The sequence below is a fragment of the Emys orbicularis genome, chromosome 2 (assembly GCF_028017835.1).
Source record: "Emys orbicularis isolate rEmyOrb1 chromosome 2, rEmyOrb1.hap1, whole genome shotgun sequence".
In the NCBI taxonomy this organism is placed as follows: Eukaryota; Metazoa; Chordata; order Testudines; family Emydidae; genus Emys; species Emys orbicularis.
The window spans coordinates 210,565,753-210,592,669 of NC_088684.1; the positions used below are offsets into that span (position 1 = coordinate 210,565,753).

At 44.2% G+C, this 26,917-nt stretch overlaps 1 protein-coding gene across 2 annotated transcripts in view; it reads right to left on the bottom strand.

Moving 5' to 3' along the window:
• Window positions 1-26,639, bottom strand: part of PDCD6IP (programmed cell death 6 interacting protein) — a 52,135-nt gene extending 25,496 nt beyond the window's left edge. Inside the window, exons 1-8 of one of the 2 annotated variants that reach the window (XM_065398556.1) lie at window positions 26,323-26,639; window positions 18,788-18,842; window positions 16,308-16,377; window positions 13,817-13,944; window positions 10,431-10,584; window positions 8,315-8,415; window positions 6,903-7,019; window positions 2,758-2,980 (exon numbers count right to left, since the gene is read on the bottom strand). In XM_065398556.1, the coding sequence (XP_065254628.1) occupies window positions 2,758-2,980; window positions 6,903-7,019; window positions 8,315-8,415; window positions 10,431-10,584; window positions 13,817-13,944; window positions 16,308-16,377; window positions 18,788-18,842; window positions 26,323-26,528 (1,054 nt within the window). In that variant the 5' untranslated portion in view covers window positions 26,529-26,639. Of the gene's footprint in view, window positions 1-2,757; window positions 2,981-6,902; window positions 7,035-8,314; window positions 8,416-10,430; window positions 10,585-13,816; window positions 13,945-16,307; window positions 16,378-18,787; window positions 18,843-26,322 lie in introns of both variants that reach the window. The other variant, XM_065398554.1, reaches the window with a different exon arrangement.
• Between the last annotated feature and the right edge of the window lie 278 nt (window positions 26,640-26,917).

Here is a 26,917-nt window from a genome sequence, read left to right on the forward strand (position 1 = left end):
GCGCCGTCCTTGGGCGCATCCTCAAAACGCCTACTTCTGGCTTCCTTGGCCTCTGGAAGAACCAGGCTAGGTTGAGGAACGGGAAGATGAAGGGTGACGCAGTTTAAATCCTTTGTCTCTGTCCTTCTTTCTGTAGGAGCTGGACTGGGGGACAACCCAGGGCCTCGACGGAGGTGGACAGAAAGGCTTTCTAGCCTGCTGAGGGGTGTGAAGGCCCAAGGAATGGAGGAGGGTACAGGAATCTTTAAGGTCATGGAGCTGTGCATCAGTCAGCTTCAAAAAGATCCCTGCTCCCTCAAACGGAAGGTCCTGAATGGTAGTCTGCATCTCCTGGGACAGCCCAGAGGACTGTAACCAGGAGCTGCGCCTCATGACCACCACGGAGGCGACTATCCTGGCCGCCAAGTCCGTAGCATCCGAGGCCATCTGGAGGGTGTCTGCACCATTAGACAGCCGAAATTGCGGGCTGTCCGCCAAATAAATTTTCCTGCCAAACAAGTCCAGCCTCTTGGCGTCTATTTTTCGGCGTGCTGCTTGCCTAGCCCTTTCAGTGACGGCGGACACGACCACAGATCCCGCTGGAGGGTGACAGGTACTCAAACCCCTTTGCGGAGACACAGTACTTCTCTTCTGCCTTCTTGGAGTAGGCGGAATGGAAGAGGGGGTTTGCTACACAGACTTGGCAATTTTAAGGACCCCTGGTTGGACGGGCTGTGCAACCCGGGCCGGGGTAGAGGAAGGTATAACATTAAAGAGATCGTCTGACTCCTCCGCTAGCTCCTTGACCTCCAAGTTCAGGTTTCAGACACCCTTTTAAGCCTGGCCTGGTGCTCCTTGAAGTCGTCAGGGGAGCTGCTCGTTTGCAAGGGGCCTGCTACCACTTTGTCCAGAGACAACCAAGATACTGTACAGCAGAGGGAGGGGCGGCTTCCCCTTTCTCGTCCAGGGACGGCTCCTTGGGCATCGGGGCCTGCTGTGTCGCCCCGTGTGGGATTTGGCACCGTGCTCCGACTCGGGTGCCAGCAGTGCCAGGGGCAGCTTGTCCGATCTGGCCTGGGAGGAACGGTGGGAGTATGGGACCGGCATAACAGGTACACCCCACAGGTTCCAGTACTGCCACTGAGCGGGCCATTGACCCTGCCTCCACACCACTGCCGCAGAAGCCATGCCAGTCTCGCGGGCCGGTGGCGATTTGCCTTTTATAGGCGAAGGGCTGAACTCCCCTTCAGGCTTGGACCATTGCCTTTCCGGTGACCAGGGCGGAGCCATAGATACCCGAATCTGCTGACTGACCCCCTTGTCAGCGACCAGTAAGGAGAGGGAAAGGACAGGTACCTGCCTGAAGAGTGTACCAGGGAATCAGAGACCGGTGCTGCGACCAGGAATGATCCCGCACCGGGGCAGAATCGATGCCTGGGAGACCACCTAGGCTGTGGTGATCTGCGCCATGGCGAACTCTGGCGGGAGGCCCAACGGTACCATGGGTATAGGGATCGGCATTGCGACTCATGTGTCCCGTGCCATGTAGGTGGAGACCTTGGTGTCGGGGACCTGTCTCTTCTAATTGGGGACCGAGACTGCAGTGATGGGGACCGACGCCTGCAGTCCGGGGATTAGGTACGCTCTGCTGTTTTAGGGGCGGTCCCATAACCGGCTTGCCCATAGATGCTGGGGCCTTGGCCGGGTCTGTCGCTTGGCTTTCTGTCTGCGGTGCCGGTTGGCCTGCTTGGCCGCCAGGCCCACTTTGGGCATAGATGACCCCACTAGGGGCCGGTACACCCTGCCGCTCCCAGGAGTCGGGTCCCTGGCTGGACTAGGGGGTCTGACCGCAGCGGTACACCCGAGCAGCTCTGGAGCGGGCACGTGGCCTGACAGAGCTCCTTTACCCGAGTCACCCTTTTTCTGCAGTGCCAGAGGGCCTGTTGACTTTGACTGCTTCTTCAGCTCTGGGAGGTGGAACGGTGCCGGGAGGGTTTTGGTGCCGGTGGTGTGCTGCACGGAGCGCCGACATACCGGGTGTGGAGTCCAATCGAGAGGTCTCCGAGATGGGACGAAGCACAGCCTCCATGAGGAGGGCCCTCAAGCTGACACCTCGCTCCTTCCGAGTTCAAGGACAAAAGTTTTTATGCAGACCCTGCACTTATCCTTTCGGTGGGATTCCCACAAACACTTTAAACAGCTCTCATGGGGGTCACTAATGGGCATCGACCAGCTGCACGATCAACATGGCTTAAAGCCTGAGGAACGAGGCACGCCCCACTCCGAGGTGAAGTCCCAGCCGGGACTCTAACTCCTAAAAACAACTAATCTAACTAAGATCTAACTAAGTACCTATCAACTAACAACAAAGGAGACAGAACAATGGCCTATAAGAACCCCTAACGTTCTAGTGATGCAAGACAAGGCGCTCTGACCAACCGTCATGGGCGGTAAGAAGGAACTGGTAGGGCATAGAGTCGGCAGCGCCTAATATACCAATGCATGAACGTAGCACTCAAGAGGGCGCTACAGCCGACCCTATGGATACCGCTAAGGCAAAAATCTCTGACGACTGTGCACGTGGGCGCGCGCACACACCTAGAATGGAATCAACATGAGCAAGCACTTGAAGAAGAACACACTATTGGAAATTGAACATTAACTTTAATAGTGTACATCTAAATCACAGAGCTATGGTTGAACTTTGGAGCCCATATTAATCTCATATACAGGTAAGAGACATTTCACCTCTAAATCTGCTCTGAATATTTTGCTTACCAGTGAACTTCTGGCTGATAGGGACAACAACTGAGGTAGATTTCACAAGACTGGCTTTGCCAATGGGATCTAGATCTTTCAAGTCAGGAACCCGGTCATGATAAATGAAGTCATTGTCCTTCTTGGCAGCTGTAAGGGCGCGGTTGATTTTGTCAGACAAATCTTTTACATTTACGTATTCATCATAACGAGATGCCACTGTTTTTACCAAGTCTGATGCATGCTAAAAATCAAAATACACACAATTACAATTCAAAGTCTCTCCACCCAATCCTCTTCCCAGCAGTATTCCATCTCTAACACAAACAATATATAGTAAAACAGCTGATCATCTTAGTTAGCCAACTATGGTTATTGCAAAGGCATAAGATTCAGCATTAGCTGCTCCCTGCCTACTAAGGGAATGTCCCCGTCTAAGGATTTTGAGAAGAATTAGCAAAATTACTTCTTGCAATACACTCACTGACTTTATATACAGTTCTGTCATTAATGGGATCAAGAGTCCTCTGCAGTTCATACTAAGGCCTTGTCTACACTACCACTTTACAGCGCTGCAACTTTCTCACTCAAGGGTGTGTTTGAGTGCTGCACCTTGTGGAGGTGGGTTTTTTTAGCTCTCTCCCAGCGCTGGTGCCGCAATACACAGCCACATTAAAGCGCTGCCGTGGCAGCGCTTTAACGTTGCTAGTGAAGACATACCCTAAGTAATCTCACCAATAGTCTCCAAAATCCACAGAATTCAGTTATAATTTGGGGTAAAATTATTTCACAAGACCACTCAAAAAAGCTAACACTATCTCAGCTCCAAGGACTAGAACTGAGTTGATTGTTCCTAGTTCAAGGAACCTTGTGGCAGATGCTACAATATGTAGTTTTCTTTGTGTCCCCTTCCCATGTGCTGCTAAAGGTTCATGGGAGACACCGTGTACTTCCACCCCTGTTCTCCAGTTCTTGCCTGTTTCTCGAACAACGTGCAAAAAAGATTAAGAAACAGCTGCACACCTAGAGTTGGAATTCTACAGCCATCTCCCTGCTACCACGGTCTATTAAGCCCCAGCTCAGACTCTGAAAAGTTGAGAATAAGGAACCCGGAACCCTCCTCCTCCACCCTGACCTGCCATCTACACCCAGGGAAAACACCCTTCACTCCCATTACTAACCAAAGGATACCAATTTCCCCTCCTTCCACCCCACCAACACCAGCCACAGGAGACCCATTCTCCCACCTTAACCTGCCTCTAGTAGCACAGACCTCCCATTTCAAAAACCAAAGAAAATCATTTCCCTATTTGAATAACCAAATATCCCACAGCCAGAGGCCAGAGAGCTGTCCAACCAAACAAGGTTATTTATAAAACCCTTTCTACTTATGTCTAACATACTTATAACATTAATCAACCATTTAACAAGTATTTTACCTTAAGGGCACTTTTACAGTTTATAAAATAAACCATTTATAAATGGGAAGTGTGTTTCTTAAGCCATGCCCTGTGATTTTTAAACTGAAATATTTGAAGCAGGCCCGAAACAGTGGGTGGGTGTTATATGTTTAATCTAAATTAGTACATGCCAAAGGCATTAACATAACTTAGTCACTATCCAACTTTGAACAGTTTTAAACAAGGTTTGAGATTTGGCATAGAAACCTCAGTCTGTTTAGTACCATTGCAAACATCATTAAACATCCTTTTGAACCTTTTATTAAAGCAATGGTTTTCAACCTGCGACCCGAGGACTACTGGGGCGCCGCTGATTATTTTCATAGTCCCCTTTCGTGGACTCCTTAAACAAAGTTTCAGATCCCAAAAAAGGCATTCAATTTTTCTGATCAATCAACAGTTTGTGTATACCCCCATCTATGGGTCAAAACCCAGAAGTATGGTTATCATAGAAGCCCACAGTTTAGCGCCCTCTCTCGTGCTGCATCACATGCCATGCTGAACACATGAAACATTTATAGTTGAATTCTGTTCAGTCAGTTTTCAGTCTAGGACTTCTATGGTAGTGGTCCAAAGACCATAGGCTGAATTTCCAAAGTGGTCCATATATATCTCCATTCATTCAAACTTTTTTAGGGGTCCACAAATGAAAAAAAAAAAAAAAAAAAAAAAAGGTTGAAAGCCACTATTAAAAGATACAGAAAAACGAATTAAAGAATTTGAAGCGTAAAGTATTAAGTAAGGCTTCCACTTTAACTACATCACTTGTTCCCTTTAGCTGGAGAGAGATTTTAGAAGGAAAAACCCCCTTGTGCAAAAGTCTTTTAGATGGCATTAAAGATGGTAATAACTGTCCTTTTAGGGAAGAGAGAATAAGTTATTTGAGATGGACTGGAGTTGTGATTGTTAAAGTCCAATCCCATTTCCTAAAAGACAAAAACTAAATGGGGAAAGAAAAGAATAGCAAAGATAGAAAATGCAGGCTGTGTCTCTGGTCTTGACTCTCACTTGCAACCTCACTGCTGGAAAAACAGGTACAGCACACAGTATTATCAGCCACTCAAAAACTTGGCAAGCTTGTACGGCATCAGGCTGTTTAGGGCACTGCTTTTAGCTGCCTTTCTGGTCACAGGCTTACAGCAGTGAGGAAGGCTGCTAAGGTTGGCTAAATCTCTGCTCTAGTTTTAAGGAATAACAATTGTTAAATGGTCACCACCTTATTAATAAGGAGAACAGACTGACAGTATTCTATCAACTCCTCCAACTATCTGCTAATTGCTCATGATCCAGTGTAAAAAGAGAGTGAAGATACCATGTTTCCCTCAAATTTAGGTAGTTCTACACTTAAACAAAAAAACTAAATATCTGCAAATACTACAAGAAGGCATCTCCCATAGCTAGAATCTAACAAACATGGACATAAAATTATATTTAATCCACAAAGTAACAAAGACCGCCAGATGTTGTTTTTTCCTTATAGCTTATAAAGGAATGTTCTATGACATTTATTACTGTGTGTGTAAATATACTAACTACATCATAGTTTCTTCCATTTCCCATGAATGTAGAAAGGAACCTTTCAAGCCCTGTCAATTACCAGATAAAGTATGCACAGCCATAACAGTCACAATAAGTGTCATGTGACATATTTAATCTCTCATCCCACCAATGTGTATATCACAATGTGGTTCCCCCGCCTCTCCACCAATAGAGCAAATAGAAGTTCATGGATAATGTAGACCTTAAAAGAAACCAACAACTCAGATTAACATTCCACTCTTAGCATCTTAAACACATGGGTATACTGAGGAACACAGTCACAGAGCCAAATTCTTCTCTCTACCACACTTCCAAGACCGGTGGACCTTATGGTTTGAAAAAGCCTTTGCTGTGACACTGACTGTATGTCACAACAGATAACTCCCAGCCATGGAAGTAGATGCAGTGGCTAGAGAAAACATTTAAAAAAAAAATCAATTTGCATATTAAAAACAAGATAGTGGGTTTATATCAGTAGAGCCAATATTTCAGTAAGTCCCAGATTGCATCATCCATCCTATAAAATTTGTTGCTTGTTTGCAATTATTGTCAAATTTATTAGTATAAACTATTTTGGCAGAGGCAGGATCTTCAATTGTGAAGACATGGGTGTCTAAGCATTTGTAATGCTACGAACCAGTCAGTTCAAAAAAGAACTAAGTGAGTTCATGGAGGATAGGTTCATTAATGGCTATTAGCCAGGATGCAAAACCATGCTCTAATGTTCCTAGCCTCTGTTTGCTAGAAGCTGAGAATGGGCGACAGGGGATGGATCACTTGATTCCTGTTCTGTTCATCCCTCTGAAGCACCTGGCATTGGCCACTGTCGGAAGATAGGATACTGGGCTAGATGGACCCTTGGTCTGACCAGTATGGGCTTTCTTATGTTTTATATGTTCTTGTGGTGTCATACTTCCAAAGATCTGACTGAAACATATACTTCAGAATCCAGACATCTCACCATTCCAGTATGGAAGTTCCAAGAACTTTTCAAGAAGTATACAATGTGTGTATGGGGTGGGGGTGTGGGGGGGGGGTATTTTATTTTTTTAGGAAACTTGTCAATCTTAACGATCTGAGTTTTGCAACTAAAAGTACATAAGATTTGTCATAGGTAGAAATTAAAAAAGTCTTCCTACATTTCTTAAGAGTTCTGCCCCAACCCACCTGTAGTCTCCCGATTTCTTCGCCAAATTTCTTCTGCTGCTTTGCCAGGATAGACTGGTGATACTCTGCATTGGCCTGCATAATGCAGTGCTTCGCAGCCAGAACAGGAAACACCTCCTGGAAATAAAAATACTGACCAGGGGAAAGTCCAACCACATAAACCACCACAGACAACATGGGATGCAGGAAGAAAAAGGAAGAAGAAAAGGAAATTAGAATCACCCAATTAATGGTTTAGATAGGTTAAAACATTAGAAGTAAATGTTAGAGATATGTGACTGCATGGATTGAATTCAGTCAAAATAAATATATTGCTCTGGTAAAATTATTTCAATTGTTTTATGTTGATTTGGGGATTGCATTTCATTTAATTAAAGCCATGAAGTCGCAACATTTACTTTACAAAGATTAGAAATTCAAACATGCATTAGAAAGAATAGTAGAGAGGACATCAAAGATCCCAAAGACAAAGTACTTTCAAAAAGTATGAAATAATATTTAGCCCTCTTCATTAATCAAGTCATCATACTTTAGAGGCTGACGTGATAGTTCTACATCTACTTTTTCCCCACATGACCATTAATAAGGATAATAAAACCATTATCCAGCAGAAACTACTGCAATAAGTTTTCATTTACAGTGAACCAAGATTTAAATAATTATCAGTAGACCTACAATAATAATAGTTCTACGGTCACACCAACAAAATAAAATATATATAAACCCCATTAGAAAGCGTTAGTTTGAAAAACAAGTTTAGTAAGGAGTTAAATAAGCCATCCCTAAATATACTGTCACAAGTTAACCCAAAGTAACAGTTTTAAAAATAACAGTATTTTGTGTATTTCAAAATAGTATTATTTTAATACTAACATGATTAGCTTTCAAAGAAAACTGAAGTGTGCTTCTGACAGCTGACAATACTTGAACTGGAAGGTTTTTTCTGGATTCTTACAGTTACTCAAGAATTCCCAGGTTTTTTTTCCTCCCTCCCCCCCCATTGCTACAAAAGTGTGATCATAAAAATGCTTGAGAAACCATCTTAGGGTATGTCTACACCCAGCCGCTAGTTCGGTGGCTGGGAATCGAAGTTCTGGGTTCGACTTATCGCGTCTTGTCTGGATGCGATAAGTCGAACCAGGAAGTGATCGCCGTCGACTGCGGTACTCCAGCTAGACGAGAGGAGTACCGCGGCGTCGACGGGGGAGCCTGCCTGCCGCATGTGGACCGAGGTAAATTCGAACTAAGGTACTTCGAACTTCAGCTACGTTATTCACGTAGCTGAAGTTGCGTACCTTAGTTCGATTTGGGGGTTTAGTGTAGACCAAGCCTTAGAGATAATTTATAGAATGTAACACTCAACTAGAGTTATGTTAGTGTATTTTGTATTTTTTTTTATTAGCATTACTAACCTTGGGCAAAGTGTCCTTATATTGACATTGTTTGAAAGCATCACCATAATAATCTGCAGCTTGATTAGCCAGTTTAGCTATGATAGCATCTTTCATTTTATCTGGAATTAAAAATAACAAAAACAAAAATCATTAATACAAATGTTTTCATGAAAAGACAGGTTACTCACTTGTAACGAGCTCAGGAGGGACTCTGCACATTCACACACAAGATGTGGTGGCAGTGCAGCTCTGACAATACAATGCTTTATAGCAGTGTCCACTGGGGACAGAAGGGGCACTGCTATGAATACGATTAGGTAGACATGCTCTGGACCAAGTTTTCAAGTAAGTTTAAAATCTCAATTGAAAGTTGCTATATTGGTAGTTTAAATTCCATTTAGTGCGGTGTTGGAATGAAATGCCACACAGAGGTCTTCTAATGAGATTATTTAGCTAGCATGTCTATTTGAATCAATGTTGTATGCAGTGCAGTTATAGCTTTATCAGTCCCAGAATATTAGAGACACAAGGTGGGTGAGGTAATATCTTTTACTGGACCAACTTGTCTCTCTCACCAACAGAAGAGGGTCCAATAAAAAGCTGCTACCTCACCCACCTTGTCTTTCTGCTTGAGCCAAAGCACATAATAGAAAGAATGATTGCTTAAATTATAATGATGCATCTGGGATACTTTTCAGACAGTTCTTTGTCAATATCTCCTTTATGTAGGAGGTTGCCAACAAACGCTGTAACTACCATGAAAGACAACATCTTTACTGTACAGAGGTCGGAAAGGAATCCATGCCTGTAAACCAGATTTCTCAGGAAGAAGGAAAGTGTCAACAAGACCTACAAATCCTAATGTGACTTGTCGCTGCCTGTGATTAGGAGGAAGATTTTACGTGAACATTTTGGTTCAAAAGTGGGCCAGGAATATAGGTGGGCCAAATTTTACTGAGAAATATTAAATTGCACAAAAATATGCATATTTTCACAGGCTGTATTTGGCAAAGAGACCATTCTGCAACCGCATTTTATTTCAACTTTTACTTTTGAAATGCATTTTGCTTTGAAATTTAGCACACCAAAAAAAGATTTAACACCTGATGATGTCCCAAAACTAAAAAGATTTTGTTGTTGTTGTTTCCAAATGTTTTGTTTGACTCAAAACTTGGTTTTTGTTTCAGCAAGAGGAAACCCAAAAAAATCAGTTTTGGTTCAAACCAATTATTCTCTTTCCCCCATGTTCACCTTTAGCGAAGAATGTACTGGCAAAAGTTTTGGGGTGTATTCTACACAATACATCCCAAGATAGTGGTCCCCCTATGTAATACTGTCAGCAGTCATGAATATAGCAAGACTGAGAGGCATCCCTACTTATTTTTGGGAAGCTTCATTCTGGTCACCCTGCTTCTCACTGCAAGGAGGTGCTGCAGACGTAACATGAACAGGGTCTGCTCTAGCAACATACTTTAACACTGTAAATTCTTCATTTAGACATTCCTGACCGAGGCTTTAAAAATTTAGTGTGCAGTTTACTAGTTGATACTTAAATTATTTTCAATCTCTCATAAGATGTTATTAGTTGTTTTCCTTCAACTCTGCCTCTATGCAATATCCAATATAAAAAAAAAAAAAAAAAAAAAAAAAAAAAAGCTAGTCCAATGCCATGAATCTACAGGAATGACATTGAAGCATTTTATCAAGGAAAATTAAATTGAAAAACAGAATTCAAGTCATCCAGTAGTCTAGTAAATAGCACTCTCTGCCACATGCAAGACCTGGGATAGATTTCCAACATGAACATGGTCACTTTTCAAGCAGCATGCTCAGTCCTGGTAAGACTCAGGAAGAGAAAGACGGGATGATGAAATGGTACATCTCACTTCTCAAAATCAAGTCACAACCTGACAACTGATATTCACTATGACAAGAAGAGTTAAGGAGAAATGTTAAGTTTTCACACAATCAGTACTTCCATTGAGGTGAAAAGAAAAGTTGAGGGATGAATGAGGCAGTTCTGAAAGGCCCACATGATACTAAACTTAATTTCTCAAATTAATAAGTCAAAATCAAAACATTTGTGGAAGTTGTGAAGAACACTTAAGTACATTTGTAAAATGTAAAGTTATACCTCTTGTCGCTTTTAAGAAAAACACCTCTTGAGCTTGAGCCAACATAATAAGACTAAGGGTTCCAACTGTATCTGGAGAGATGTCCACTGTAGGCTCTCTATTCAACGCAGACAAGACTGTGTCTTTAATGTGTTGGAAGGCACCACTAGCAAACTGAACCAAAGCAAAAATGAATAAATTATTCTTCCTGTATTTTAAACAAACTTTTGCTTATAGAAAAGGTACAGCATAAACAGATGTCTGAGAAACAAACTTACTTTTATAGTTAACAGCAATGCAGAGACCAGAAAGGACAAAATCTAGAATATGGGCTTTGTAACTCTTGAGATCCCACCTGTTCTAAGACAGCTGAACAAGCTGACTGAGAAGCTATTAACCAAAGCTATAAAGGAGAAAAGTATATAAATATGGAAGATACCCTCAGTTGAGTACATTGTATGTCTACATTATAAACTTAAATCGACCTACGTTAGATCGACTTACAGCTGTAATTATTGCGGTGGTTCATGTCCATACCGCCCTTCTTCTGTCGATGGTGCGCATCCCCACCAGGAATGCTTCCACCGACTTCAGAGGGGCAGTGTGGGGGGCTGAGAGACAGGGCTCTCAGCTCCGTGGGCAGCTCCTCACTGGCAGCCCAGCTCCTTGCCAGCAACAGAGCAGACGCAACAGGCTTCTCAGCTCCTTGCTAGAAATGGCAGCTGACTGGACACTGGGGGCTGATATCCCTGCCAGGAGCCCAGGTACACTTCTCATCAGGAACACAGGTGCTCCCAGCAGGGACCAGGGAGCCAAGAGCCTGGGCAGCAGCCGTGAAATTGTCAAGGATGACAGCCAATAGATGTAAGTAATGCAATGTCTAAATGGACACTGCATCACCTTAACTACACAGACATAAGCCCTATGCCTCTCATGGAAGTTAAGGGCACTTACAGTGGCGGGAGCAAGTCTGTAGTGTGTACACTGCCATAATTAGGTCAACGTAAACTGCCTTATGTCGACCGAATGCTATAGTGTAGACCAGGCCTAAGTCAAATGAAGAGGAAAGTTAGGATTAATATGAATTATATTAAGAGCACTGAGATACAGGCTCAGACAAGGGCTATTAAACCTCCAAGTGCAGGTTATAAGGTAAAAGTTTGTCGTGGTATTATATTCCATAGTTATGGGCATTCTGTGGACATTAATAACTTCCTCTGAAGCATCTAGTCATGATCAAATACGATACTGGTGTAAAAGGACTATTGGTCTGTTCTGACACTGCAACGTCAACACTTCTAAATGAAACTACTGACATGGAATTAAGGTGGTCTTACAGCAATGCTAAAGATATATGAAATAAGCAGTAAAAAGGAAGGGCCCTCATGGTTGTGCATAATTGAGTTTGCATTACAGCAGCATGGTATAATAAACCATGATTGAAAAATACCTAGAGGGGTACCACCAGAAAGGAAATGAGGTGATACAATAAGAGACAGATGCATGTAAATACTGAAGAGGCAGGGAAGGGAGCATGGAAATTAATGGATTAGTTCTGTTAGAAGTATCAACAACAGTCTGGGGAGAAGAGTTGCAAAATACAAATAAAGTTAAAACTGGGTAACCTAAACAGACTTTTCTGAATCTATTGTCTCTTAAAATGATTCTATGAATAAAGGCAGTTTAAGACCAAGACGATGTATGCTATCCATAATCATGGTAAGAGACAAATTGAAGTTGCTGTAGTTTTTGTTGTTGTTGTTGCTGAGGTGATTCAATTGTCAGGTTAACTATTTACGAACTACTGAACATGGATATATCAATTTCAGTACAAGCACAGGTTGACAAAACAGTGTCTATACCTTTTGTCTAATGTGTACATAATCCACAATACATGCACATCTAGAGAAAGTTTTTACCTTTTACATGAATCTCAGAGAAGCTACCTATGCTTTCCGCATTATGATAAAGATCTTGAGAGGTACAAAATTTAGAAATACAGTTTAAGTGATATTACACAATTTTTTCCTGTATTGACGATACAGCTATGGAAGATAGGAGTACTGAGTAGTTAACGTTAGAGAAGACACGTCTCATTCTAGAGGAGGCAGTGTGGAATTCCAGATATTGGGGTTCTATCCCCAAATTTGCCAGGGACCTGCTGAGTGACTTTGGACAAATCATGTCTTCATCTCTGTGCATCTCTTCCTTCTACCACCCTTAGATCTGTTTTATCTTCTTAGAGAACAAGCTCTTTGGAGTAGGAACAGTCTGTTGTGTTTGCACAAATGGGGCCCCGATATCTGGCTGAGACCTTAGCAATGGTACTACAAATAAACTTCAAAATCATAGTTGCACTCCTTTGAAATACTGATGACCGTACTGTTATCACTCCATACTTACCAAAAAGGGGCTGTTCGAACTAAGAATACTGCATAACTGAAGAAACAAGTTATGAAAAACCTAAATGTTTTTCACAGCTATTATACTTTTTGGGATTTTTTTTTTTTTTTTTTTTAAATGGGCAGTAAATAAGATGTTGGAGAACACGAAACTACATTTTTCATAGCCCTTGCTTCCCACAGATATGATTTTTATGCTCAATTTTCTATCATAATTAACCACCTACAGTTCCTTACTGTGTTACAAAACATTCCAAGGCTGAGCCTAGCTGGAAGCAACACTGTATTTTTGCTGAAGATATCCTTCAATATCCCAAACTTCCTTGTTTGACCCAAAACCAGGCAAAGAGTCCAATAAGGAATTCTCTTACCACAGCCAGCAAACTCAGTATTTTGAAAGAACATTTGAGATGGCCCATATATTTTCATAACAGTAAAAGCAAGTCCTCAAAAATACTACAACAGATTAAAAGTTCGGGATGTGGTGGGGAATTAAACATTGTTGCAATGCCCAGATTTCTTTGGACTCCTAATTTTGGAGAGGGGAGATGTGACGAACTCAACTTAAAGATTTTGATGAACTTATTACCAAGGATATAGCCAATGCAGTTCAAAGGCTTCAGCAAACACAAAGACAGTTTGCCATCTATTTAGGATTCTCAAGGAACTTGCAAACAAACATAGTATTATATCATACTTTACTGATATTTACTTTTTTTTTTTTTTTTTTTTTTTTTTTTTAGAAAGACCAGCTGCTCAGCAGACCACTTAACCAAAGGCAGGGACTGGGGGTGGGGAAGAGTCATGTTTACAGGTTAAAATAGAAGATGTTTATTTGGGGTGTTCTGAGTTTGGCCAATTAGAGTTCTGGTGTTCAGTCAGAGGTCAACAGTTTCAAGTTTTTCAGTAATGGGAGGTTAAGATATATTTTTTTCTTAACTGGAAATTTTTAATTTTAAGAATTAATAGTTTCAATGTTTGTCAGTACAGAGAGACTTCCACACCTGATAATGTTTAGCAGCAGTTTTCAATCCTTCATCATTATCCAGATTCTGCTCTGATGCAATCTGACTAGCTAATGCACCACAGTTGAACAAAACGCAGGTCTTCTCATATCCCAAACTTGCCAGAGCTGAAACCAAAAAAGCCAGAGTGAGCATTCTGTGAGGAAAATAAGCTTCAGCATTTTGCCCTCCTAAAGACAAGAAGGCCAGGACTTACAGGAAAGTAAGTATCTTCTGAATTTGGAGACCACCAGTAGTTTCAAACAAGAAGCTAAGGAAGCAACTGTATGGAACTTTTAACACCCAAATCACTCTGATCCTGCATGTTAAAGAGAACTACAAAGAAAGAAGAATCCTTGTTTATCTAGAGAAGGCTGAATCTTACATGTAGCACAGCATTTCCCAAACTTTTAAAAGATAAGCCCCACATTAGGAAAATAAGTCACAAATCTTCAGTTCCAGCATGTATTATTGTTGAAGTCCTGCTCAAAGTGAGCAGTCGCTTAAGAGTAGATTGTGTAACTGTGCATGATACTTCCTCTTTGATGGCTTTAAACAATCAGTGAAATAGTCAATTATTAACATTTAAACTATCATCACTGACATTTAAGTTAGCATCTACTGAAATGAATGGTGCATTTCAGACCTGAGAGCTATTGTTTCACGATCTCTGCAAATTCTGGCAGATATCTCTGCATTAGTTATGCTAGATTCACATTGTCAAGATTCTCTCTGCATCCATAACAGCTAGACACTTAGGGTATGTCTGCACTGCAGCTGAGAGGTATGATTCTCAGCAGACAGACAGACAGACTTACTTGTGCTAGCTTTGCTTGAGCTAGAATGATAAAAATGGCAGTGTGGACACTGCAGCACAGGCAGGGCCGGCTCCAGGCATCAGCTTGGCAAGCAGGTGCTTGGGGCGGCCACTCCGGAGAGGGGCGGCAGGTCCAGCTATTCGGCGGACGGTCCCTCACTCCCGCTCGGAGCGAAGGACCTTCCGCCGAATTGCCGCCGCAGATCACGATTGCGGCTTTCTTTTTTTGGAGGGGGGGACTGCCAAAACCCCGGAGCCGGCCCTGAGCACAGGCAGAGGCTTGGGCTGGCCACCTGATCTCAGACCCAGAGGGTTGGTGGGTTTGTACTTGCACCTCCCAGCTGCAGGGTACACACATCCTTATTTAAATTAAGCCTTCATTCTGGAGAACTGAGAGGCCTGTCCAACCCCCAGCAGTTCTTCACAGCCTGAGAGGATGTACCTAACCCACACATTGGGAAACACTTGGCTCTGAATATCAAGCAGCCAAGCCCATTAATAGCCTTGGAGAAGTTATTAGTCATATGCAGCTGCCATGACGTGAGATAGGGTAAACTCACTGCTGCTGAAAGTGCTTTCTCCCACCCACTTGCACTGCACCCTTCTCTGCTCTGAACAAGACTTTCCCTTCCCCACACAGTAGAGCATTTTGTAGGAAACAAACTGGGGCAGGAGGGAGGAGAGAAAGGAAAGGGGAGAGAGGTCCAAAGTGATAAGGTTAGAACAAAGCAGCTGCAGGAGGGAGTAAACTGTTCCTTTCTTCCCCTTCCTTCAAGTAGCTACCCAGGGATTTTAATGTTTCCTCTCCATGAACTGGTGACGTATGGCCTACCAGGACACCCCTCAACAGTGAGCAGTACTGTAATAAATGCATCTGTAGGGCTTCAGTAAGAAATCAAAAGTAACGTACTGGGGAAAGAGAGGAAGTCAGTCTTATTTATCCAGCTGAACACCGTGATTGCACGTATTGCCAAGTGGAATGGGGGAAATTTTTGTATTTTATTAAAAAATGTGTGACTTGGTTTCCCCACTCACTTTTGTATTATGACCTTCTAGGACTGAGGGGTTTAAATTCTTCTCTAGGACAGGGGAATAAGAGATGGGTGTTGGTCATGTGCATACGTCTGGATTGGTAAGCATGGACCCCCAAGAACTGTCAACACATTGAATTACCTCGAAGAAAAAGTGGAGGACCAACCACCAGACAACTTTCAATACTACCTCCCTTGGCCAGCAGAGCATAGGAAAACAGCATGAGTAGAGCTTGAAACAAAGAACTCATGTGTCAGCAGCTGTAGTAAGTATTCTGCTGCCCACTGCAGACACACAATCCTGGGCCAGAGAGGAAGGTAGTGCTGCCAACATGGTAACATGTACAAGCTTGGCTTTTTCATTCCAAAAAAAAAGGGACCCCAAAAATACTGTATTCCAATCGACTAATAAAAGCTGCCTTGTTTTGAAAAGGCTGTCCTGCGTTGCTGCAAACACCCGCTGATTGCACAGCTCCAAAGGGATAAAATCTCCAAGAGGAGGAGTTCTAGTGCCTGGACTCACTGAAACAGCCACAGTGAGAAACGGTGATGTTGAAAACCAGGCCACCATCAAAATACAAATATTTTCAAAATTCGTTATTAGAAGAATTACTTGCATTTTATTTTCATTAGAATTACATACCAAGTTTGACAGATCCTCCAAAAAGCGACCCTTTATCAAAGGCATCTTTCCATGTAAAGGTCACACAGATCTGAAAAAAGGGAAGGAGAATGCGCTGCATTTCATTTTAGAAAGACTTATTTTAAAAAGACATCCAGTACACAGTTTTATCTGTTTTATTCTAATTAAAGCATTATAATGCTTAGCAATGTGTAAGTAATGTTACAAAAATCCTATGAACCTTAAGACAGTCTTAAGTTTCACATATAAATTTTCCTACTCAACTTTCTATCTGAGCTTACACAAAATGTCTTCAATAAGAAAGGTTCAGTTTCTCACAACAGGTCTTTAATGCTCACATTTTGGAAGCAGAATTATACCTGTGAATGACAGGGCAGAACCTCCTTCCCCTGAAGAGAGTGCCAATGTGAGAAATTTCCAAAGCTACAAGGAAACCTAACCATTCTCCAAAGTACATGAACTTTTTTTTGTTTTAAGAACTGTGATGGATTTGAAGATGCTCTACAATAATTTATGAATATCATATCTTGCCTGGATGATTGTGCTGCTTACTGCATGCATATACTGATTTAATTCAATAGCAGGATTGTTCAGAAATGCACCCAGGAAGCAATGTGTATGTGTGGATCCTGATACACACTTCCTAGCAAAAACTTCAGAGACAACACAAGAGACATCACTTTGAATTTCCACTTCTGAAACTCTGCTGCACTCAAACTGGTTTGGCAAAGCAGACCCAAGCTCAAGGAAAAGAGAACAAAAACTATCTGGGTTTTAAAGGACACTCCCTGAACAGGAGGGGGAGAGAGAGTTAGGAGACTGAGATGCAGACACCCAGAGGTTAGGGGTCAGGGGAAACTAGGTCTGTCTAGGAGTCTGAATGAAAGAGACTTATGTCGACCTTTTGTTGTTTTAATAATCCTTTTTTCTTATGTTAATGTTTTTTTCCTACTGTTAAGAACAAAAAATAATTTGTTCTAGGAAGGCTGCTTGGATCCCTATTCACAGCTGGTCACAGACTCCACAGAGAACCACCATTGGTACCTAGGGTTGCCAGCTCTGACAAGCTATTCTCAGAGATTCCCCCCCCCTCCCCCCCAACATGAAGTACTGTCATTTTCTTAAAATATCCTATTAAAATCTCCTGGATTGCTTTCAATAGCCACTGGGAGATCAATGCCGATTCCAGGAGACTCCAGGCCAATCCTGGAGGGTTGGCAACCCTGAATCCAGTTGTACCTGCCAGGAAAGCATAGTCAGTACATAGGGCCTATATCCTAGGACCCAGTCTAAAAGAGGGAGAACGATCGGATTCCATCCCAGGAAAGGCAAAGTAGGAAGCCTTAGTCCTAATGGAGGTGCACTCAGGGAGACCGGAGAAAGGGTCAGAGGTGTAGCTAGCCTTGTAACCATGACAAGAATTACTAATACAAGAGAATTTTCCACTCTGAGCAAGTACTGCTAACAGAAAAGGGTGCCTGCCATATTTTATTCCCAGGGTGGGTGGGATTTGTAGACCTTACTTCTTGAAGAGAAGAAGGTTTGAGAAACTCAGATAAGTTCTTCAATTCTTCAGCATGGCAAAGTGTGAAGATCACCACAAGAGAATTTATCATAGGAGGAAGTCCCATGCCAGAAGTTTGTGCAACTATATACAAAAATATATTTACCTCTGGGTTCTCTTTACCATCACTTCCAATTATTTCCCCTTTACTGAGCCATCCTACCTTGGAGCACCCTTTACAGACTTCAGTAGAAGCTCTCTTTGAATAAACCTTGTGGAACTTAGCATGTTTAAAAGAAGGACTAAGTTGCTGTCATACAAATCTCTTTGTAAGAAGTGTGTCAGTCTTTCTGACAAAGACATCACTGTCTGAAAGGAGCAAGGCTTTAAAAAAACAGAAATGGTGACTTCTGCCCTATAGACACTGGCGCAGCCAACTCGAAATGGATGACTGATGTCTTCTTACACCTTAAAGACGGATATAGAACAGCTAAAAGATCTACATTACCTCTTTGCTCATAAAGAAAGAATTTGCAACCCTTATTAAAAATAAATCAGGTTTAAATACAAAATTTAAAATAGTGTATACTAGCAAATAAGGTGATTGCAAATGAACTCTATAGCTGAATAAGTGCCACTGTTACTGATGGACCAGATCACAGTGGCCTCCAGAAAAATCACATTTTTTCTGAGCCTGCATTTTGGCATCTGTAAAATGAGAGCAATGACAGTTACCACGGGTGAAATCTCAAAGTATCAGGGTTAAACACGTCCACAGCCACATGTAAGTAGAGAGAGATTAGGAAATGAAGCTAAGAGAGATTAATGTCTTTCCTGGGAGAAACACGGTCTTAGACATAGGCCTAGAAGAAGTAGTAGTAGAAGAAGAAGAAAATTTAAAAAAAGACATCCTGGTTTCCATGAACTATTGTCCCAATACAGTATATGTGAAGCCAATGCAAGTCTTACACCTTACCTGGTTTTCAGAAAATGGAAATTTTGGCTCTATGGAACACAGCTGATCGTAGTATCTAGACCAACAGACAAAAGAGCAGAGGTAAATACCAGATTAAGAGTTGTATTGGTCTTGTTTACATTGAGGAAGGGTTGCCCTCCATACGTAAATCATGGAACTCCCCCACTAATTCTGCAACGTTTTGGGAAAGATAACTAGAACATGCAATGTGCCTCCACTGTGGCAGCAATCACTGTGGATCTAGGAGGGGAGGTGGATGGAAGGCAAGGGATACTGAGGACAATGTGTCTCTTCCATCCCACTTCCCACATGTGGTAGGAGGAGGAGAGATCCTTATGCAAAGTGTCCACCGTATGAACACATGACAGACAAGGAAACAAATCTGCCCTTGACATTCATGATCATGTTACAGAGAATTAAATTAAATTTAAAAAATCATGACATTAACATAACATTTGCTAACCATCACTATGCTGATTCAACTTGTATGTTCTCTCTACCCCCAACCATTTGTCTATTTTGATTGCAAGCTCTTTGGTCACTATTTTTGCCTAGCACAAGGGGGCCCCATTCTCTGCTGGCCTCCCAGAACTACTGTAATGAAAATAAACTAGAGTGTTGCACATTTCCATAGTGGAGCTCATTGCACACACCAAGGGCTCCTTGTTTCCTTCCAGTCACACCCGCAAGCTCCCTGTGTGCCACACTCCCATTCTCCTCTACTTCAGGGATTCCTTGAAAAACCCTCCACCTCCCCTTCCCTCATGCCAAGGCACCTCTCTCCCCCCCCCCTTTCTTCCCCTCTAACGTACCCATCTTTCCCTTGAACTGGAAGGGAGGCGCCCTCTCCTTCTCACCCCTCCACCCCAACCGAGCAGGGTTTGGTGAGGCAGGGCATTAGAAAAGAAGAAATAAAGCCTCTTTTATTCTCCACTCCTGCTGCTAGCTAAGCATCCAACCCACAGCTGTGCAAGCCTCTTTTCTGGTTTACCCAATTTTCATCAAAATCTATAGGGTTCTGCCCACTGATGCCTAGAACACTCCCTGAAGGAACTAATTTGATACAGTGTTCAGAAGTTACGTTACATCCAACAAAGAGAAATGTCATCACTTTTGAGTAGGGCCTCACTTAGCCAATAAATACTGGATCAAAATATGAGACTTGTTTCAGAGTGGTAGCCGTGTTAGTCTGTATCAGCAAAAACAACGAGGAGTCCTTGAGACTAACAGATTTATTTGGGCATAAGCTTTTGTGGGCTAGAACCCACTTCATCAGATGCATGAAGTGAAAAATACAGGAGCAGATAGAAATACATGAAAGAATGGGGGTTGCTTTACCAAGTGTGAGGTCAGTCTAACGAGAAATCAATTAACAGCAGGATACCAAGGGAGGAAAAATAACTTTTGAAGTGGTAAGAGAGTGGCCCATTACAGACAGTTGACAAGAAGGTGTGAGTAACAGTAGGGAGAAATTAGTATTGGGGAAATTAAGTTTAGGTTTTGTAATTACCCAACCACTCCCAGTCTTTATTCAGGCCTAATCTGATGGTATCCAGTTTACAAATTAATTCCAGTTCTGCAGCTTCACGCTGGAATCTGTTTTTGAAGTTTTTTTGTTGAAGAATTGCCACTTTTAGGTCTGTTATTGAGTGACCAGAGAGATTGAAGTGTTTTCCTACTGGTTTTTGAATGTTAGGATTCCTGATGTCAGATTTGTGTCCATTTATTCTTTTGCGTAGAGACTGTCCAGTTTGGCTAATGTACATGGCAGAGGGGCATTGCTGGCACATGATGGCATACATCACATTGGTAGATGTGCAGGTGAATGAGCTCCAGATGGTATGGCTGATGTGGTTAGGTCCTACGATGGTGTCCCTTGAATAGATATGTGGGCAGAGTTGCCACCAAGGTTTGTAGCAGGGTTTGGTTCCTGGTTTGGTGTTTTTGTTGTGTGATGTGTAGTTGCTGGTGAGTATTTGCTTCAGGTTGGGGGGCTGTCTGTAGGTGAGGACTGGCCTGTCTCCCAAGGTCTGTGAGAGTGAGGGATTATCCTTCAGGATAGGTTGTAGATCCTTGATGATGCGCTGCAGAGGTTTTAGTTGGGGGCTGTAGGTGACGGCTAGTGGCATTCCATTACTTTCTTTGTTGGGCCCGTCTTGTAGTAGGGACTTGGTATATTTAGTGCTGAGCTAAAGCAAGGAAGACAATTCTAAAATGAGGGACCAACAAATTTAAGAGACTATATTTCATGATCCATGAATTCTAGAAGCATACCTTACACAAGTGGAAAGGATAGAAATTAGCATTTTTCTCTATATTTCACTCTTGGCAGGTGACAAAATTTAAAATCAAGTCACTCAGAACAATGGCTTCCTTCTTTTCCTCAATAACACCTCCATTCTGATAGGAATGTAATAGGCTCTCTAAAAGTGCTAGTTAGAGATTAATGCTGTATACCATTTGCAAATTGGACTTCCAAGTGGATTGCAGATGACAAAGCAGTTTATTTCTAGCATTTCAAGATAGCAGCTACTAAAAACCATCTTTAAGTCAAAGTAGTTAGTGATTGTATGGCACAGAGAGAGGGGGGGGAAGATGAGCTGGTGATGACAGAAGTGATTTTAAAGTCCCAAAAATCACACAGCCTGCTGAAGTATTTGTACTTACTTCCTGTTCACTTCTAGGTGCAATTCAAAGCGTTAGTAATTAACTTACTTTACATCCTTAAAAAAGAATACAGGCCTAGTCTACGCATAAAAATTAGATTGACCTAGCTACATTGCTCAGGGCTGTGAAAAAGTTTGCACCTTCTGCGGAGAAGTTAGGTCAACCTAAGCCCACTGCAGACTCAACTTGGCTGTCAGAAAAATTCTTTCCTAGTCCGAGCTATCACTTCTCAGAGAGGTGGATTACCCACATGGAAGGGGTTTTTCCATCTATCAATGTAGGAAGCAGCTACACTACATTGGCATAGCTGCAGCACTGTAGCTGTGCCACTGTAGTGTAGATATATCACCTAGATACCCTTAAGTCCCTAAATGGCCTACAACCTGGCAACTAAAGTCAGCTGGCCAACTCTCACCATTTTAGAGTCAAATACGCTGGGAATGGCTGTGGTAGATCTCTCACTTTATGACCCTTACACTCCCTTTGGAATTTCACACATATACCCCTTTTTATGGGCTTCTAGAGCCTAAATTTAGTCAACTACAGAGTGGAGTGGGATGTGAATTTATTTGATGTAGCTTCTGTCTGATAGCCTGCTTTATTTCCCTACAAAATGTTGATAAATACAATATAAGAATTTATTTTTGTATTAAAAAGGGATAGTCAACATTTTTTTAAATTATTAACAAAGAAATTCCAGTTTGATATAAATAGGCATGTCCTTTTTTAAAATCCTTACTGAAAGAATTATTCTGCTTCCACGTTGACATTTATAAACATCTTTTGGAGCAAGTGAATGCTATACAGTGAAAACACTATGACTGTAGACATACACAAAGTCAACCAAAAAAAAAAAAAAAAAGATTTCCCTCCCTTACTAGATTCTTCAGTTGTAATCGTAGGTGTTACCAAAGTAGGCACAAAATTCTCAGACAAATGAGAATCTCAAATTGTTGTGTCCTTGCCACAGAGCTGCTGGCTCCTTTAAGACAAGTCTAGGCCCAGGCTACCCTTACAAGGCTCGTTCCCCTTAAATTAGCTTATCTAGGCAGTTAATTGAAGAACAAACACCTGAGCCTGTTAAAAAGCTATCAGGGCTGAGCTGCAGGATGGTGCTTGTGACACATATTGAAATGCCATACAGTATCTTTGGAGACCATAATGTATCAAGTGTGTGCATCACTGTGGGCCAGGGACTGAATGCAACTCCAGGGGATCAGGTTATCACAGCTCCCCCAAGAACCAAACACAGTGGGGGGTGATTAAGGTGAATCACTTTGATTGTAAATTCCTCCACAGAGATGCCAACCCTTAGGGAAGCTTGCATACACTGGTTCAAACTGGGTTTTCCAGAGACAAACACAAAGAAAGGACTTTTGGGATAAAAACGCTGCGTTGTAGAGGGTCTGGAAAAACTTTGGCCTATGAAGGCCCCATAAGACTGATGTGCAACCTCTGGAAAGCTTTTAGCATGCAAATAGGAACTTTTGTTGTTACTATGTTTTCTCTGTAATGCTTTTACCTAAAGAATAAATGTGCTTTTTTAGAGAGAGAGCGCTTGTGGTAAACTGTAACTGCTGACAATACACTGTTCATAGCCTTTGTAGAGAAAGCTTCCTTGGGGTGATCTTTATGGGGTCACTTACTTAGGTTTTGTGGACAAAGTTCACTGGTGGAGTGGCACTGTGCCCAAAGATCTGGCTCACAGGGTATGAGACAATTTATATATGAAGAACTGCCTTTTCTACGGAGATTAAAATGAATGTACTACCCTCTAATATACAGGTTTGTATTAACTGATGCCACAGGAATACTGCTACAGTATATCAGTATTTCAACTTATCGATAATTCTTCTGCTCTTCTGTGAGAGTTGGGAAGCTATTGGGTTGTTTTTTGTGGCAAAGTTAAAGCATCACTGTAGACACTGCCATTCATTATATCACCAGAACTGGCCTCCCCCACTATCCCACAATGCCCACCGTAACCGCTCTTCTCTCTGTTTTGAACTCAGCTGCCCTACAGGCATGCGCCCCTCCCAGGCGACGGGGGAGAGGGGGGAAGAGGGACATAGGGGGCAATTGCCCAGGCGATTTAAAACGGCCAGGGGGCCCCCAGACACTGCCACAGTAGCAGCAGAAGGCACTTTTAAATTGCCCAGGCGGCCCACAGGACTCCTAGACACACACGGGATGGTACCGACAGTGGTAAAGGCAGCCAAGCGCGCATGTGGAAGCCCTGGCTGTGCTGGAAGAGCTCACTGGGCACTGGCTAGCACAGGCGGCGGCAGCAGCAGCTGCTCGCTGGGCACTAGCCAGCGCAGGCAGCAGCACCGCCCAAATGTCAGGCGGACCGTTCTGCTCTGGGGCCCGAAATTGCTGTCAGCGGGCCTGGCACCTCCTCTTTCAAAGTTCCGGGAAGTCCTGACAGCTGAGCACACCATTCAGGCAGCAAAGAGCAAATCATTATCATGGAATTCTCCTGCTCTCCCCACACTAGGAACACAGCACCAGGCAGGTTCCTGGTGGGGGTGGGAGAGGAAACGGGACAGGACGCTGTGCAGAACCAAGGAGGAAGGTGGGGACTGATGAACTCAGCTGCCCTGCATCTAGCTATGTATACAAGCGCCCCTCCCATTTCAAAGCTTCAGGAAGCTTTGACATTTCTCAGAGCGGAGAGCTCACAGAGCTGCTGAGGAGGTTGCTCCGAGCAGCTGAGGAGACTGGGAGGACTCAGAGGGAATCACAGAACCATAGGCAGGCAAAGCAGGATGCGGGGGGCATCTACACACTGTTTCTGGTCTCTCCCCACACACATCAATCCCTGTCACACTCTCCACACACACACACACACAGTTGAAAAGCAGCTGGAAACCTACTAGGATGCCCACGGAAGGATGGGATTGAGAAACCTGCATCATGTGATGCTGTACCTACCCCAGGAGGCATTGCACACCATTCCCAAAGCACCCTGCAGCCCCTTGCACAAGGGGATAGCTACCCACAGTGCACTGCTCTCTGTGTTGATGCAAGAGCTGCTAGTGGGGATGCACTCTGCAGACACAAGGAGCATAGTGTGGACATGCAACAGTGGTTTAAATAAAGCCGTTTAATTAAAGCGGCATAACTTTTGTCGACAAAATTCTGTAGTGTAGACAAGGCCTAAAAAATTAGTGTCTTCATTCAAATTCTGACCATTTGTGTAGTATGTTTTAGTGAGTATACCTGGTTACTTTCAATATTTATTAAGTCACTATGTAGAAGGCACTGGTTTTCAAAGAACGTTTTCCATTACCACCTTCATGAGAGTCTGGTGAGTTAAAGACTCAAGTTCTTTCATTTGCCCCCCCCCCCCCCCCCCGAGCTTTCACTGTGTACTTTTAGAACACAAAGTACACAAAACACTCTGAAGTACTGATTTCTCCTTTACTATTTTGTAGTGTAAGCCTTAGGTTGGTCTAATTTGCATTTCAGAAGTCTGTTGCTCATATGGGCCCTTTTACAGTACCTTTCGCCTGAGTAACTGGACAGTATAACTTGCTCTCCTAGCTGTCAAAGCAGCTTACTATTTGGGATATTTCCAAGATCTTAACACAGGGATTTTGCCCCATTAACGCAGCACTGACAATTTGCCAAAGGGCTTCACACCATTCACATAAAACTTAACAGATTGCAGCCATTCCTTCAATTTAGCAATACATGTGTCAAACTACGAGTCCCAGCATGCATCCTATCATTTGGAAATTAGTAGAAGTTACTTGGCACCCTGAAACCTGTAATCAACCCCCAGATCAGTGTTTCCCAAGCAAACTGTGCCTAATCCAGTGGGGATGAAGAAAGATGGAGCGCTTCCATGGGTAAAGGAGCAGGTGGGCCGCACAGCATCCCCAACAGCTGGACACAGAAGCAGCTCAAGTGCACAGCGTTGCGGGTTAGAAGCAGCACCACAGCTGCCCACGGTTCCTTTTTCTCCTATGCCACTCACCTAGAGTGCAAGAGTCCTGGCACAGTAGAGCCACACACAGACTCCCTCATACCAAGCAGATCACAGACATGCGCTGCTTGGGAAGCCGGGAAGGGGCGCAAACACAAGACAAGTTAAGAAGCAACAAACGTGACAGAAGCGAGGAGAAGGAAAACAGAGGAGGCGACGGGAAAACAGCTCAGCTCACGGCACGCGGGGGATGGGGGGGACAGGAGGGAAGAGCTGTAAGCCATAGGAAAGGGGCAATAAAGGTCCGGAACTACCACCTATGGCAACGTCCCGGAGACAGCGGGCGGAGAGCGCCCCCCGGGCAGCACCTCCCTGCCCCGACCCGCGGCCTTGCTCAGGCCACTGGGCTCGTGGGGGCCAGGCCGCCAGCGTGACGCGACGCGGCCTCGCATCACAGCACGGCCCGGCCAAGGTGTCCCGGCAAGTTGAGCGGACCCCTGACGTCACGCGGGAGACGCCCAGGCGGCGCGAGCACATCCCAGGTAAGAAACCGCCGCTCTGGGAACACAGCCAGGGGGCGGGAGGAGGGGCAGAAACCCTGTTACCCCCCAGGGGGAGGGCGACGCGACGCCCGGGGCACTGCAGCCCAAAGCCCGGGGCCTGGCTGGGAAACACCGGGTCCGCTCGGCAAGAACTTCCCACAAGTAACACTACCGCCTGCCCCTCCCCCCGCACCTTCCCATTCCTGCTCCCCACTCCCGCCCCTTGGAGTTCCTGCCCGCCCGCGCGCACAGCCGCCGCCGTGGGTGTTTGCGCTCCACCCGGCTGGCGCCCAGCGCCGACCTGTCCGGACGGGACAGCAGCACAGGCCTGGCGTCGCTCTCCTCCCCGCCCCCCCCTACCGTGGAGCCCGCCCGCGCGTGCTTCCCCCCCGCACCTCATCAGCGTCTCGAGCGAGCTCTCGTGCTTGTCGAGTGGGCGGCCGACCGCGCTTTTGCGCAGCTTGTTGAGCTCCTCGGCCGCGCGGCAGTGATCGCTCTGCGCCTCCCCGGCCGGGTACGTCTGCTGGATGAACTTGCAGAGCGGCTTGGCCAAGTCCACCTCGGAGGCCTTCTTCGACTGCACCGAAATAAAAGTCGCCATGTTTCCCTCCCCCTGCCTGCGCTTGGTGGGCCTGTCCGTCCGTCCGTCCGTCCGTCCGCCCGCAGCAGTACAGCGAACTGCCCGCGCCCACCCGCCGCACTTCCGGGATCTGCGCAAACTCTGACCTCAGCACGGCACGTCAGTCAGGCGCTTTCTTCCGCCCGGTTCCCCTAGCCCCGCCCCGCAACGTCATCGTCGAGCTCCCTCTCTCATAGCCCCGCCCACTTCCTCTCCTCCCTAGCCCAGCCACGCGCCTCAAATCCTTCCCCCTCCCTCCATAGCCCCTCTCTCTGTGCCCCCCGCCCCCACCACTCCATGGTAATTCAGCGTTAGGTGCCTGCGCAGTGGCGCTTCCCTTCCGCTCACCTGTTCTCAGTAACCAAGGGCGG